This window comes from Anabrus simplex, chromosome 8 (genome assembly GCF_040414725.1).
Source record: "Anabrus simplex isolate iqAnaSimp1 chromosome 8, ASM4041472v1, whole genome shotgun sequence".
Classification (NCBI taxonomy): domain Eukaryota; kingdom Metazoa; phylum Arthropoda; class Insecta; order Orthoptera; family Tettigoniidae; genus Anabrus; species Anabrus simplex.
Genome location: NC_090272.1, coordinates 227,907,213 through 227,924,806, shown reverse-complemented (window position 1 = coordinate 227,924,806; position 17,594 = coordinate 227,907,213). Strand labels below are relative to the sequence as shown.

At 38.9% G+C, this 17,594-nt stretch overlaps 1 protein-coding gene across 1 annotated transcript in view; it reads right to left on the bottom strand.

Annotated features, from left to right (window-relative positions):
* Window positions 1-17,503, bottom strand: part of Ufd1 (ubiquitin fusion-degradation 1-like) — a 44,505-nt gene extending 27,002 nt beyond the window's left edge. The window contains exons 1-3 of the mRNA XM_067152751.2: window positions 17,352-17,503; window positions 5,644-5,758; window positions 2,637-2,791 (exon numbers count right to left, since the gene is read on the bottom strand). Coding sequence (XP_067008852.2) covers window positions 2,637-2,791; window positions 5,644-5,758; window positions 17,352-17,354 — 273 coding nt within the window. The 5' untranslated portion in view covers window positions 17,355-17,503. The remainder of the gene's footprint in view (window positions 1-2,636; window positions 2,792-5,643; window positions 5,759-17,351) is intronic.
* Between the last annotated feature and the right edge of the window lie 91 nt (window positions 17,504-17,594).

Here is a 17,594-nt window from a genome sequence, read left to right as displayed (position 1 = left end):
ATCCAAGTGCATTATTTGAATACTGTAAATGCACCTTGTTGTATACATTTGGAAATAGTTTTTTCCATTATATTTGAGAGCTTTAAACTGTGAATCAAGGTTAAATGCATGCAGTAACGGGTCTTAGAATATATTGTTAGGCCACAAGGGTTGGCATTTCCGAAGAACGTGTTGGCGGGTTAATTTGAAATCACGTAATTCGAAGTCCGACTTTTGCGTCCCAACGACTTCGAATTAACAAGGTTTTACTGTATTCTATTCTATTCTTCTTCTCAAAAATGCTAAATTTCTAAACCTGAATTCAATTTTCGATGCCTTACACAGTTCCTACCCATGTTTTCTACCTCCAGTAACCCATCCACCTAACCTACCCTAAACTATTCCTCCTTTATCTCCCTTTCCTATCTTTTAACTTCCAGTTCTATTAATCTTCTACTAATCCTCCTCATTTATTACCATATCCTGTCTTTTCTTTTCATCTTTCCTCTAGGAAAAAAAATCAAATTGAACTGAATACTATAATATCACCTCCAGTTCAGATCATTACAACATTAAAAATTAAATTCATACCTTAAGCTACCTCAAATACGACCCAAACTCTTATCTTCAGGAAATAACACGCTATGCACATGCGTTTTTCATTTGGTTCCAATATTGCGCTTTTTAACATTTTTCTCCTCAAAACTGTTTTTTTATGTCAACTGTTCTGCATCTCTAAAGAATCTATCATACAAGATCCGATAACATTAATATATACTCCAATTATATTAAATAGTATTATACGTTTTTGCGGCTAGAAGCATTTGCAGGCTTGATCATTGAACTATTCACCGAGTTTCATTAGCATTTAGAAGCACAGTGCCGGACATTATGTTGTGCTGCTCTTCAAGAACTTGCATCTTACTTAATTTAAGTGACTTGTCTTCGACTTCTATATAATTTTAGAACTTCAAATCTATTAAATTGTATTATAACTTCACGCCTAGCAGTATTTGCAGCCTTGTTCACTGAACTATTCACCAATTCTCATAAACATTTTGAAGCACAGTGCCGGACATTACGTATGTTATGCTGCTCGTCAAGAACTTGCATCTTGCTTCATTTAAATGATTGATCTTCAACTTCTTCTGGATTTTAGGATCTTACATCACGCAGTGCTAATCCCTATAGTGCTATAATGCTTCTTGAACTGCTTTTAGTGAAAGACTTATCCTTTACTTCTTGTTTTCCTATGTATTGTTTTATATTTTTATTTAATCGGCTGATGATGACCCAGAATAGTAGTCAAAACCAGTCCCGCTTTTAATCAAAAAAGAATGTAAAGTTTATATTTTTTATTTTCCTTGTATTAAATAGGCTGAACCACTTTATTTCTTGTTTCAATTTAAATATGGTTTTGATGGTAGAGAACTTCCCAGCAATCGTTTGAAATACTTTTGCACACACCCACCATTCAATTTCGTTTTTAAAACATTTTTCAAGAATAAACACTCGTTGCTCAATGGTGTTCTTAACCATGGTTGACAATTGTTTCTGTGCACTTTGTAATCACAATAACTGAGTGCTTCAAGTAAATCTAGTGTGTCGTTAGCACAAGTAAAGAGTTCAACTAATGACCAAGCCTTACAGTATAGAGTATGGTCCAAAGGATCCGCCGTCTCCCACCAGGTAGCTCCTTGCTCATCCTTTGAGTGGGGGAATACAGCTTTACCTTCCTGTCAGATCACTATTCGAGCCTCGCTTAAGTCTGCTGTAAAGTCTTGTTGAGTGGACACTGTATTAACTGATCAACATTAGTCTGTGATGGTCATCCTGGTGAGAGCTAGCTGCACTGATGTGTTATCTAAACAGGTCCCTGTGTAGGGAAGTTTTACCTAATCTTCCTTAGTCTGAAACATGTGCAATCCAAAGGTGGGACTAATGATGACTCCTTAACATTATGACCCATTTTTCAATGTTTACAGGCATGTCAGCATTTCTAGTGTAGACCAAAAGTTAACTCTTCAGAAGCAATGGAGGGTACTTCCTAAGCAAAAATAACATTAAAATATTTAATGATACACAGCCTCAAACTGTCTGCACTATCAACATGTAGGCAAGTTATTTTGAAAATCGTAAACAGCCTAAATATTTTGTATTGGTTTACTTTTAATTAAGGTCTGGCATTTCCATACGGGATGTCCTGTATTTGAAGATGACAATCCTGTTCTGAGGTGGTGAATATCATGAGAAATACAATTCTATAAGTGACAACCAGTTTTGTTTTGATGAGTTAGGAAAAAGAAATGTCCACATACAAATGAAATCAACAATAGATGTAGCACTGAAGGATGGGAAAGAGTTAGGATTGGGAAGGTAGCGGCTGTGGCTTTAATTAAGGTACAGCACCAGCATTTGCCTGGTGTGAATATGGAAAACCCTTTTCAAGGCTGTCGACGATGAGATCCACACCCACAGCTGGGAGACCCTACCCACACAGCTAACTCACTTGGTGATCTAAAATACAATATAAACACAAGCAGAATCTTACAAGTAATACTCTACTTGAAGACAAATTGAGTAACAGTGTGCACAGTATGAATGACACAAGCATGGGAAGAGTCACATATGGAAAGCAATGAGTGTGTTGTACTTACCCAGTAAGGCAAGTAGACCTTGCCTTCATCAGCAACAAATTCTAGCACACCGCAATGGGTGATCCGGTTTGTCTTCTTGTTGGTGAGTTTGAACAACATTGGGTATACAATGTTGAGACGAGTCAGCTGATCCAGAGCTGATGGTGGCATGATGACTGTAACAAATAACAAGAGCCTACTGTAAAAAATGACAGAATCAGTTTCAGACAAATAAGAGTGAAACAGAACTTCTTAGGCATGAGAACACTGTGCAAGCAAATGACACACAGACAGATGTATCATTTATGTATTTTTGAACCCATAACTTTGGACATAATATTCAGGAATATACTTTATATCTGTTGGAAAAATAACGTACCCAAACTATATCATGCATGAACAGCTGAACAAATAAGAAATTTACCACCAGGAACTTTGCCATTTTCAAATGTACCTTCAGTTGATTAAATTATGTAAAATGTCCTGAGGTGATGTAGCACTTTTCAGGCACGCCCCTGATGGAGGTGAGCTGAATGTACCTATTGAATCACAAACAAGCCCTCCTGCCAATCTTAAATTTCTGGTTAGTATCAGCATTCGAATATGGGCCCTGAAGATGGCAGTTAATAGCACTGTTACGTACAGATGTATGATTGCAATAAAAAGGATGAATTGTTTATGAAGATATATATAATATGATGAAATATCCTGTCAATAACACTGGGAAATACCACAGACATCCCACTGCCAGTCCCAAGCCCGGAAAAAGGAGGAGGATAGACGTCACACCCTGCAACAAGTCGGCCAAAATTTTAACACTACATTTTGGATCTGTACTGTCACAATGAACAAGTAGCAGCTAGGGTGTCCTTCGTAGGCGAATCGCCCTGACATTGCCTGATTGGGGTGTGAAATGGACAAGGGCCACCTGTCCAAGACCAAGGCAGGCAAAAGAAATGACCTTTCTTCATATGACTTGATTTGACACTTGTTTGTTCCTTTCCAATACTTAAATTATTTGTGACTAACGTGAAGAAGCCTGAGTTGGCCAAATCACTGAAGAGACAACGGATTGATGTCTGATATTAAAGACAGGAAGTGGAAAAATGTGACAGCCTGGGACATCGGATAAGGTTACAAACTATTACATCATGGAACACCATGCAACTGAAATGGTGAGACAGTTGCCATTTGTGAGCAGCTGTGAGACAGTACTACCAAAGTAAACTGCATCTTTGATTGTCCAAAGAGTACCTAGATTGTCACCAAGCCAACAAGAGTGCATACTGTTTCACACTACGCACCACAGTGAGGATGCCTAGTGGAAGAACATGATGTATTTTTGTCCTAGATAAAGATGCGTATCCACTCCATAGACAAGAGCAAGAGAGCTGTTGTTCACTTGTGGTGACCTCAACTGCCGTGTCGGCAAGTCACGCGATGATTTCCATCAACAGGGATGACATGGAATTGGCACACCAATGAACCTGGAGAATGGCTCTAGCCAAGAAACATCCATCACATCTTGGCAATGGTGACCCTGACACCTAAACTGTTTATTGGCGATGTGAAAAAAGCACGCACCTAGGGAAAGACTCCATGTTATCCCTTCAGAAATAAGCTCTTGGTCCTAGATTTACATCTTCAACTTCATCCACATAAAAAGGGAAGCGAAAAGAGAATACAGGTGTTAAAAAGACTAGGAAGGAGGAAAGGAGCACAATGGGTCATACAGTACAAATAAAGTGATGGTCATAAATGAGCTTCTCAGAGGCTGGGAAGAAACTTGTACAAAAGTGATGAAGACGTCCAGCTCTGTAAAGATGGCATTGTATGATGATATGGAGATTGTCCTTATCCTTTTGTGTTTACATGTTTGCCCTTGTATCTTCTCTCTGTTGTCTCTCTTTCCACACAAACATGGCATTTTTATTCTAATGTATGTTTCTAACAGCATTCCTACATTTTTCATATAGGATGGTCAAAAACAACGTGACATGGGTATATGAGCACTAGAGGGTTGATCATACTGATAAATAATTTTTAAAAAATAATTTGGTATCTCATACCATTGTCTTATTCTCAGCTGCTGAAGCTAGCAAATCAGATCAGTTCGCAGGTGAATTAAAATGGACTTTGCAAGGTGGTGCTGCTAAGTCTTGCACATGGCTTACCACCGGACTGAGTGCACCAATCGAAGAAAGCTTACTTTGCAATGAGTGTCCTAGTCTACTGTGTGCGTGCCACTTGGCTGCTTAATGAACATTTCTGTAAATGACCGATAGCCTAGCAGTTACCGATGCCGAGAAATCAACACGAAACACAAACACACCGTGAGTTTCAGCCAGTGTCACTGCAGCGTCCTTGCTATGGTGCGATCTTGTCAGCTCGGAAGTCCATGTTTAAAACCCATCCCTGCAAATTTTTTCTTTGATTGGTGCTCTCAAGCCGGTCTTAAACCATGAGCAGATTTAGCAACACCGCCTTGCAAAGCCCATTTGAATTCGCTTGCGAAACAATCTGATTGGCAGGTGATAAAATGACAACGGCGCAAGATATCGAATTAGTTTTTCAAATTATTTCTCAGTATGGCCAACCCACTAATATTCATATACCTAGTTCACGTTATTTCCAAGCACCCTGTATATGGCCTTATTCAGCACTTGTTTTTTCCTTTGATCTGTAAACCATAAAACCAATAATATTATTTTAAATTCCTTTGTTTTACTTAATTTTTTATTTGGGGAGTATAGAATGAGGAGAAATCAGTTAACATAAGCGAAGGGAAAGTAAAAAAAAAAATACGCTCTTACAGGTGGTGTACAGTATAACAACGAATGTGAGCCATCTTTGCCATGCCTGTGATTGATCTTATCCTTTGTGTCCATCTCCATTCTCCATTCCAGCTTCCTCACATTCACATACGCTAGTTTATTTTCTTTCCAGGAAGTATATTTACTGCGAAGTACCACAACAAGAATGCTGATTTTTAACAAATTGTAGATTCTATAAGATGTTGAAGACTTACTCTTTCCTCCACGCTCCACATCGTGACGTTCATTCCCTGGTAACATGGACACCGAATAACATTTGAACTGCGTGTTGAACTGCCGCGGAATTTCAGGAAACATGTTAAACCCAAACTGAAACAAAATAATAATCGTTTAATGTCTTAATCCAAACACATTCAAATTTCATAAGACTTGTTTAGTGTCTCTTAAGTAAAAGAGTAATTTGAAGGACATTAAACACAAAACATTATTACATTTGTGTAATAATTTTTTTTCAAAAATATTGTTCAAGATGTCAAATAATGCAATCCTCTTATCTATAACTAGCAATAACTGCAGTTTCACCCACACTTTAGTAAGAACACAGGTGGTAACAACAGTGAAGAGTCCAATAACATCTGAGCCTCTATATCAGTTCCTGTAGCTGAGGAACATTACTTGTACTTCTTAGTACTATATCATTTGCTTTACGTCACACTGACAGACGGATCTTATGGCGATAATGGGATAGGAAAGCGTTAGGAGTGGGAAGGAAGCAACTGTGGCTTTAACTGAAGTACAACCCTAGCATTTGCCTTGTGTGAAAATGGAAAACAACAGAAAACCATCTTCAGGGCTGCCGACAGTGGGGTTTTGAACCTACTATCTCCTGAAGGCAAGCGGACAGCTACATGACTCAAACTGTACAGCCACTAGCCCGGTGTTTTTACTTCTAACAGATTAGATAGCGTATTCTCTTCTTTAAATGTCCCAGATGTACATTTTCTTTGGCTTCCTTTATATTTTCTTTCACTATTCCCTCACCTTTTCACTTTAATGAAGTTTCTCTCACAGAGCAAAATTATCTGGCCAATTGTTAAAGTTACAAAGAAAATGTATATGGACATTTTTGCACAAAATTTCATTTTAAATGTTGGTTGTCATCTACTTTTTTGATATGACTTACAGGTGTTCTTTAACAGACGAGATGTCCACAAGACAGAATCATTATTCCTAAAAAACTGCTAGAGTAGGATATCTAGTGCAAAGACCTAGTCCAAGGTAAAGACTTTTTTTGTGATATCTGAAGCTCATTATTATTATATAAGATTATAGAACAGAGACTGGGAGAAATAATGGAAGATCAATTTGAAGAGGAACAACATGGATTTAGAAATAGAGGAAATAGAAATAGGAACAGAGAATCCACAGACCTAATTTTTTCACTCAGGCAGGCTATGGAAAAAGTTTGGGGAAAAGGGAAAGACTTAATATTTCTTTTTTTTTTTTTTTTTGATTTGGAAAATTCATATGACAGGGTGGAGAGAGGAAAAATATGGGAATGCTCAGAAAAACATAACATCCCCGAAGCACTAATTAAAAAAGTTCAAATATTGTATGATGGTTGTAAAAGTAGTGTGCAAGTACGAGATGGAAGACTCAGTGGTTTAAAACAAGAAGAGGTGTCCAACAAGGGAGTTCTCTTTCCGCATTGCTCTTCATTTCACTCATGGATACTATTTAAAAAGGAACTCAAAGAAATAGATAAGAAAGATCTTAATGTGTTTGTTTTTGCTGATGATGTATTTGGGGAGAAACTGTGGGAGATGTTCAGAGGAGAACTGGATCTTTGGAAAACCAAGTTTAAAGAATATAAATTAACTGTGAGCAAGAACAAAACCGTGGTAATGAAAGTTAGCAGGACAAATACACCTTGTAACCTCATCCTCGAGGGAGAGAAGAATGAATGTGTGAATACGTTTAAATACCTGGGGAGTACAATATCAAATGACGGAAGTGCCAAGAACAAAGTGTTGAACAGAGTGCAAAACAGATCCAACTTCTTCCAGCAAGTACGGAACATAGTATGTGACAAGGGAGTTCCTCAGACGGCTAAACAGATCCTGTTTAAGAGTTATCTCCTGCCCATCATAACGTATAATCTGGAAAGTTACGTCATACATAAAAGAGAAGCAAGTCAACTGCAAGCTGTTGAAATGAAGTTCCTTAGATCAGCTGCACAGAAAACAAGGATGGACAGAATTAGAAATGATCAGATACAAAGAGACTTGAAGGTCAGCCTGACCATGGAAGAAAGGCTGAAGTAGCTAGGACACGTTAAGCAGATGCAGGGGACTCACACACCAAGGAAGTATCTTGAAAAGCTGGTTCTGGGACGAAGACCAATTGGACGCCCTAGAAAAAAGTGGTTATATCTGATAAGAGAAGGCCTAGAGAAGAGAGGAGGAAACATAGGATGCCCTAGAGAGAAAAGAAGCAACCAGGACCGTAATAAATGGAGGCACATTGTTCTTAAACATCCAACGCGGCTCGCTGGAAGGAATTCGTGATGATGATCAATTAATCACTACTGATCTGCATTTAGGGCAGTCGCCCAGGTGGCAGATTCCCTATCTGTTGTTTTCCTAGCCTTTTCTTAAATGATCGCTAAGAAATTGGAAAATTATTGAACATTTCCCTTGGTAAGTTATTCCAATCCCTAACTCCCCTTCCTATAAACGAATATTTGCCCGAATTTGTCCTCTTGAATTCCAACTTTATCTTCATATTGTGATCTTTCCTACTTTTAAAGACACCACTCAAACTTATTCGTCTACTGATGTCCTCCCACGCCATCTCTCCACTGACACCTCGGAACACATCACTTAAAAAAACCTCAGATGTAAGGCTTCTCAGCAGCTCGTCTCCTTTCTCCCAAGTCTTCCCAGCCCAAACTTTGCAACATTTTTGTAACGCTACTCTTTTGTCGGAAATCACCCAGAACAAATCGAGCTGCCTTTCTTTGGATATTTTCCAGTTCCTGAATCAAGTAATCGTGGTGAGTGTTCCATACACTGCAACTACACTCTAGTTTGGGTCTTACCAGAGACTTATATGCCCTCTCCTTTACATCCTTACTTCAACCCCTAAATACCCTCATAACCATGTGCAGAGATCTGTACCCTTTATTAACAATCATATTTATGTGATTACCCCAATGAAGGTCTTTTCTTATATTAACATCTAGGTACTTACAATGATCCCCAAAAGGAAATTTCACCCCATCAACACAGTAATTAAAACTGAGAGGACTTTTACTATTTGTGAAACTTACAACCTGACTTTTAACCCCGTTTATGATCATACCATTGCCCACCGTCCATCTCACAACATTATCGAGGTCACCCTGCAGCCGCTCACAATCTTGTAACTTATTTATTACTCTGTACAAAATAACATCATCTGCAAACAGCCTTATCTCTGATTCCACTTTTTTACACATATCATTGAAGCTCATCTCCTCAGTTTCAATTCAGTCAATTTATAACTGATAGGTTCTTCAGTCTGTCAAAACTAATTTTGAATATATAAACCAACTGAAATAGAAACAACTTACATAACTTTTTCAGGTATAGTTCTGTTACCATGCGTTTTCTTTTTCAAACAGTTCATAAATTTATTTATTCAAAATTAGTTTCAGCAGGCTGAAGAATCTAACAGTTATAAACCAAGGTAAAGAAAGACAGAAGACGGTAAAGAAGGAACATTATCACAACAAAATTGAAGGCAATTCTCCATGTGAAACACATGGCAAGTCTGCAGTAAAATTTTGTAATACTCTAGGGTGAGGAAATAATTGAGCGCAGTGTTCTTCAGCAGAAAGCCTAGGGTTTAAGAGCTTTCAAGCTAATTTTTATAGAGCTTTACTTTTGCAGTAATAAATCTTCCAGGCTGGTTCTGATTATAGCCCAGAAAATAATGTTTAGCAAAAAAAAAAAAAAAAAAAAACCAGTTAATCACTTAACACATGTTTACGCCAATTAAAAAGAAAGGAACGAGCTGTCTTGTGTTCAAATAATTATTCCTGTAACTTTCTAATATGACAGCACCATGTGAGATCAAGGTCTCTAGGTGCTCCAAACAGATTAAATGTGCTGATGTGTTCGAAGCATCAGCTTGAAGTTGATTAATCTGTCACTTTCAAGAAGAAATGAATAAAATAATTTTCTAAAGGATCTGAGAAAATTTACAGTAGGCCAACTGCATAAGTAGCCAAAAATGACTAACATAGTGTTATTAGGCATTTTGGTGTATATTACTTTGTATTTACAGTTGTATAATTATTTTCGCGAGAGTTTAATACTCATGTAAATATGGTATGTCTACGCCTCCGCCAAAGAAAGAGTTGCGATTTGCTGAGCGTGTAGTATCGACCTCCGCCCCGTCGACGTCTTGTGGTTCGAACTACAGTACTACGCATCGCATACGACAACAGTGCGAAAATCTGAACTTCTGAATAAACAACTAAACCTGGATTGTGTTCACTTAGTTTATTGAACACATTCACAATGCACAGCCTATGGTCACTTCTGACTGGTTTTCCTCTCTTGTGCTTCACTACACGCGATGGTCCTACCTCTTGCTCCATTTCTCTCACGATAAATAATGACTCACTGACTGCTGGAAGATGCAACACCTTATCTCCACGCTGTACAGCTTGGGACTTTCCTGCACGACGAGAAGACTTCCTGTATTACACCACGCTTGTGCCTTCATTTCTTGTTATTTAATAACTATTGTATAAACAAGTATATATAAATATATATACATACACACCAGTATATATGATGGCCATATTTTAATTTGATAACGGGCTCTTCCGAACACTCTAAATGAAATTAATGCGACGTACTACTTTTCTTCGAACTCGCATACAGTCGAGTGAGTGCGACGGTTGCTTCTCCAATGAACTATGTCTACGTCCACGTGCAAAGGCAAGATGCTCCGCCTATTTGTTTACATCAGGATTAATCTCTTGTGAAAAGATCATCTTCTTTCATATCATTGTGTTTTCTCTGAAGAGCCTGTTGGAATTCTCTTCTGCTTCCAGGTTTTTAAGGTCATTCCTGTCCTTTACAAATTAATGCCTCTCCTCCGTTGTGTTTAGAACAGTTCTTGCTGCTGGTCACTGCCAGTGTTGAACTTATTCAGTGCTGAAAAATCTTTCATGATATGAGGAGTGTTTGAGAGAATGAATTAGCATTAGCAACTTCAAAATTTGGGCTCCTCCATGTCCACTTCCAAGTGGGATGTTTCTTGAACTAGGTGTTCATGATGGGCATCTTCACACACTCCGCAAACCAGACCAGTCATCCACCTCTTTCATTCCTGACCTCAATACCTTACCTTCCCACAAGAGTATCCTCTTATTTTGTATGTACCAACCTCAGCATTACAATCACCCAATACCAATTTGAAGTGACAGTCAGCTGCCTCATTGAGGTCTTTGTATAAGGATTCAATCTCATCATCCGAGTGGCTTGAAGTACAGTAGAAGTCCGATAGTCCGGCACGATCGGGACCAGCCCGGTGCCGGATTACCGAAAATACCAGACTATCGGGCGGTACCTCTTACTACGATATAGGTTAAGGCGTACAGTGAAAACAGCTCTAACACCGCGTTTTGCAGTAAAATGTTGATCAGCAGCATCATTAGTTTAATAACACACTCCTCTTTTCAATCGTGTTGTTTCTTATTGTCATTCCATAATAATGCCGAAGTTCATCGATATTTTTATCTGTAAGTCTTCCTTTACCATTTAGAGACTTTCCATCTACAAATTCTCTTTTCCTTCTGTCCGCTTCAATTTTTGAAGGCATGTTCCCATCCGTTTTTGAACGTGGCCCATACATTCAATTTTTTAATCTGTTTTTTTTAATCATATGGTTGGCTTTCCAGTACTCAGTATAGCACACAACCTTATAGACTGAATATTTCCAGAGATAGAGATATTTAAGTAAGTCAATGCATAATAACTGGACTGTATCAGATACATTTGTACTATTTAGTTTGAAATAATAACAAATACACTTCCAATGGTTTCGACAAATAATGCATCAAATTGTTCAGGAGAGATCATTATTAAGAGATAATAACATTAAAAATCCTGGAATGGTGCCAGACCATCGGGCGTTCCGGACTATTGGATGCCGGACTAATGGAATTCTACTGTAGGTGCATTAAATTGAATAATGTGGATTTTGTACCTTTTTGACAGACTTAGAATTAAACGAGCTATTTTACTGAAGTTCCTTTAAGTAATTACACTTTGTCAATGATGCTTTTGTTAATCAAAAACCCAACTCCATTAAGTTTGCCATCTGGCTCTCTAAAGTAATAAAACAAGTTACGAGACTTCCATTGCAAGCAGTTTTCACCTTGTGACAAGCTTCGCTTAAACCAACGATAGATACCCCAATTGATATTTTTTAAATTCCTCCTCGATTTCTTCAAGTTCCGGGAATTGAACCTGGGACCCCTGTGACCAAAGGCCAGCACGCTAACCCTTTAGCCATAGAGCTGGATATGAAGATATAATAAGAAACAGCATTGAGAACAGAGCGAGTTTAAGGTCAGTTAAATGAATGCCAACTATAGCAGTGTTCTCCCTAGGACCTTTTTAATGGGTACACCACCCTGCCATTTTTACAGACTGCCCAGCTAACATAACCTAGACATAATGCTAGTTACATAATATTAATACAAATTTGAGTCGTTAGGTACTCCAAATTAAAATGTAAAAACTGTAGAATTGTTTAATTAATAATATTCATTATTGTCGGCAAAACTGTATCAATTACAGTGGAGTTTAAATGTTTAGCTTGACTATTGCGTAGTGCTGTGCGCGAGCAGTGTATGGATTAGCGTATAATCGCAAACGAGCACTCGATTCCGCATGATGTTACAAACCCTCTGTTTGCTTCCATGTCTTTAAGGTCACTCCTGTCCTTCACTAATTTATGCCTCTCCTCCCTGTGTTTAGAACAGTTCTTGCTCTTACCAGATGCTGGTCACTGCCAGTATTGTCTGATTCATTGGCTGAAAGGTCAGCGTACTGGCCTTCGGTTCAGAGGGCCCCGCGTTCGATTCTTGGCCGGGTCGGGTATTTTAACCTTCATTGGTTAATTCCAATGACTAGGGGGCTGGGTGTTTGTGCTGTCCCCAACATCCCTGCAACTCACACACCACAGATAACACTATTCTCCACCACAATAACACGCAGTTACCTACACATGGCAGATGCCGCCCACCTTCATTGCAGCGTCTGCCTTACAAGGACTGCACCCGGCTAGAAATAGCTACACGAAATTATTATACTGCCAGTGTTGAACTTATTCAGATCATCTTCTTTGATATCATTCAGTTTTCTCTGAAGAACTTGTTGAAATTTCCCTCTGTTTGCTGCCATTTCTTTAACAGCTCTCCACAGCAACCAAGTGATAAGCCCCAGAGTTACATGATTATGAATGGTATGAGCAGTAGAACACTCGTTCAAAATACTCTTATGTCTTGTTCGGGATAACACTAAAAATAGTTCAATTTTGTAGTTAATGTTTACCTGTCTGATATTATTGTTAATGCCCTGAAGGGGATAAATTGAGATTTTATCATATTCATTTCTAAGTAGAATTCCCTACCCGGCTGATGAAAATTTCTGGGGATATCACTGTATAGGCAGGGAACAAATATTAACAGATGGAGAAAATGGTAGAATAACTGACAAAGATGATCTGCTTGAATTTATTAGAAACATCAATAATTGCTCCCTCGAGACAAGACTTTCACATGCGCGGAATGACTGTTGCTTGTTTCCTTCTTGCAGCCTTCTTGGGAAGGATGTTGTCATGCGGTGCACAATGCTGCCAACCTCTCTACTTATGAACTAATAGGGGGTGCTTGAGGAACTAATAGGCAGTGGTGGTGATTATTGTTACACCATTGGTCTGGACTGATTCTTGGCGGGCAGACGATTAGGACAGGACCTGGACAAGACCAGTGATATAAGGGACAAGCAAAGGAGGTGTGGAGGTGATAGCCCCCCAGTTACAGTCACGAAGAGGCCTTACACCTCTACTTTCCTATGGAAACACCATTGGTCTGGACTGGTTCTTGCCGTGTGGACGGTTAGGATAGGACCGGGACAAGACCAGTGATATAGGGACAAGCAAAGGGGGTCTGGAGGCGTAAGGCCCCAGGTTAGAGTTGCGAAGCAGCCTTAGGACTACTTTCCTGTAGGAACACCATTGGTTGTTTAACACGTTACATTTACTAGCGCTTTTATTGTGCCGGGGCTGGTAAAGGAATGCGACTGTCATAATTGATGGGAATGAGATCACGTGCCACTTTACGTTGGCCAATAGGAATGCAGGTAGCTACTTCAGCAATGAAAATAACATGTAATGCTCTTCATTATGTTATAAAAGTAAATGTACTCCTGGGAGCAGGATGGTGGGTTCCTAGACATCGCAATGAACATATCTCTCCTCTGAGACGCATTCCACGTAAGATTTCATTAGTTTCCATTTATTTATAATGTTAGAAAAATCTTCTCTTGAAGGGTCAATTTTTATTTTAGAAACTTCTAGAGTAAAACTGAAGAAAATCTTGTAATACTAAACCCTGATACAACTTTAACATCCCAGATGTGATACCTTCTGAAGTCCAAAAGGCTATACATAATATAAGAAAGAAAACAGTCGCTGGAAGCGATGGGCTATCAGCTGATATTCTGAATTTTTTTTTTTTTTTGCAAGTTGCTTTACGTTGCACCAACACAGATAGGTCTTATGGCGACGATAGGACAGGAAAGGGCTAGGAATGGGAAGGAAGTATCTGTGGCCTTAATTAATAAGGTACAGCCCCAGCATTTGCTTGGTGTGAAAATGGGAAACCACGGAAAATCATCTTCAGGGCTGCCGACAGTGGGGTTCGAACCCACTAACTCCTGAATACTGGATACTGGTCGCACTTAAGCGACTCCAGCTATCGGCTCAGTGATATTCTGAAACTTGCGGGTGAAGGAACTACTTGGTTCAAGTCTTCAGTTCTTTTCTGCAATGAGCATCGATCCCTAAATCTTGGAACAAAGCAAAGATCATCCTGTTACATAAAAAGGAAGAATCCACGATATTAAGAATTACCATCCTATTAGCCTATTGGCTGTTCTGTACAAAGTCTTTACCAGGGTCATAACAAATAGAATCAGCTGAATGTTCGACTCGGGCTCAACCTATTTTATAAGTAGGATTCTGCAGCAGTTTTAACACCACTGACCTAATACTTAATCTGCAAGAAATAATTAGTCATACGAATGAATACCAGATGCCCCTCTGTTTAGCATTTGTTTACTTTGAAAAGGCATTCGATTCTATCAGTCACACATCTGTCCTACAGGCATTAGCTGAACATGGAGTAGAATCAGCCTACATGAAAGTGCATAAGAATATATACGAAACATCTTCAGCCTTTGTCCGTGTCGGAGATAAAACCAAAGATTTTTCCATTGTGTGAGGTGTAAAACAAGGTGATCCTATCTCACCAAAGCTCTTCTCTGCAGTTTCAGAACTGGCAACGTCTAAAATTCAATGGAAAGATCGAGGAATCAGAATTAATGGAAAAGGGCCGACTCTCTTGAAGTTTGCAGACGACACTGTATTGCTGGCTAATGATAAAGACGAACTCCAATCACAAGTAAGAGACCTTGTCCTAGTCTGTCAACAAGTAGGCCTAAAAATGAATCTGTCCAAGACAAAAACCATGGAAAACAAATGGGTTGCTACAATAAATGTGATCATAGAAAGTAACATTCTTGAACATATCAGTGAAAACATTTTCCTTGGTCAATTGATTAATATGACAGGAGACGTAAGACCCGAAATCTTCTGAAGAATTAAAATTAGGATGGCAGGCCTTTGGGAGATATTCCACCATCTTCACGTCCAAAATGGCAGTAAATCTGAAGAAACATGAGGCATGGAAAGGTCTATGTTCAGATTTATAAGAAAGGACCAGTGGCATATATTGAGGGCTACCAAGGCTATCAGGTTATGAGAATGATGGAAATCTAAAGCACATTATAATGTAAGCACCTGACACAATGTTCCATTTACAAAAATTGAAAGCAACGAGGAAAAAACGTTGCAGGTATTTCTGAGAACAAGGCATCGGAGACTGATCTTGCAGCCCAGCCTCAGCGTCTCTCTCTCCTTGACCCACCTCGCGTGGCTTGCTGCTGTATATACAATAAGTGTGGGGACTGGGCGATAGGTGTGCTAGGCTTCGCTCCATCAGATCAGCACTGCTAACGAACAACTATGCGTTCCTCAGTGTATGTACTTCCTCGCCTCATACTCATAGATAACAGAGTGCTGGTATTTTGCTCCCATTTACTTTTACATCCTTGTAGGAAATACACTGCAGGGCTGCTGTTATAGGAGTAATAGAGTTTTCTTTTTATAGGTAGATATGCTAATATGAAATGCAATCTTTCAAGTTTAGTGTTCACTTTTGTTGGTTGGAATCAAGCCCATGATCATGAGTCGGACACCACCACTGATCTCTCGAGGAAGCTAAGAAACCAGTGAACAATGGGTACGACCGCTGGTAATGCTGTAAAATTCAAAATTTTAATTTAAAAGTAATAATAGTGCATGGCATCTGTATAGGCTTGGTGGTGTCCTAATGAAGATGAAATGAAATGTGAAGACACCATAAATACCCAGTCCCCAAGCCAGAGAAATTAAGAGTATGAGGGATTAATTCTGATAATTGAACTGGGCCATCGGACCAAAAGCAAACATTCTATCCTTTAGCCACGAAGCTGGACTTTAATTTGTTAAACCTTAGGCTACTATGTCCACTGATCAGGTGTTGAATAATGACAGTAGCAGAAGCCAGGGCAGTAGCTTATGAAGCGGCCTTGACAACACAGCAGGCTTCTCCGTTGGCTATTGGCTGCAGCTCAAAACGCTGAAGGCTTGACATTCACTAAACCAACGATCGAAAAGGGGTAACCTAAGTCTAGTGGTAGCCCACATCTTGATCCCAGCATACACCACTAGAAAGGACAGAAAGAGGGCTGATGAAATATGAGCAGTCACAAAGGTTATTGACATCGTCAATATTGACAATCTTGACATAGCAGTGGACAGGGCATGTAACCCGAAGAAAGGACAATAGATGGACCAAGATTGCTCTTGGAGCCCAAGAGACAGACAGAGACTAAGAGGAAGCCCACCAGATCGTTGGGATATGGGCATCTTGAAGATCGCTAGAGTAAACTGGAATAACACTGCTTAAGATCGCAGTGAGTGGAAAAGGCTACTAAACACTTATCTGAGCTGCAGACTTCAAGAGACCACATCATTCACTGACAGAACTGGCTAATGTGACTTCCTCTAAATGTTGGAAGGTTTGGTGTGTACAATACTGTGCCATTTAGCTCCTTGTAGTTAGTGCAAGATTATACAACCCTCCGTACAGGCCTACAAAAGTATAATTTTTATGGTGAATAATTTGTTTTGTTTAGACTGAGATCTTGAGATCATAAATGTTACACAGTCAGTTTGAATTAATCTAAAATGAGGCGGGATGACAAGTGGAATGAACAGAAGGAAAGAACGTTGTACAGGTATAAATATATAATAGGAAGACCTGCAGCCCCTCTACACCTATTTCAAGAAACACAAAATTGACGTCAGGGTAAATGAAAAACGGCGCATTTCTGCTCTAAAATTAGCAGACGCATAAAATAACACGAAAAAAATATTTTAGAATGTTTTAATGATGAATGAGCCAATGTTACAGTCATTCAGTGTAATATTAATCATTCCAACACAAAAGACTGTATGCATCATAACCTATATCAACATGACTCCAGATTTAAATCTTATTTCTTTATATTACCATCTTGAGGCACAGTAATTCTCTTCTTCCAAAATGACCAAAATACAGCAAATCAACAAACAAATTTAATTCGTTATTTCGAAAGTAACTTCACGATGAAACGGTGAAATATTATAATGACAACTTCCCATGAACAAATACAAAATGACAAATAGTTCGGATCAAGGAGAATAAATTCACAGGTTAGTAACAGAGAATTTTAATTATAAAATATTGGTTGAACTGTTGAGTTACCAGGGTTGC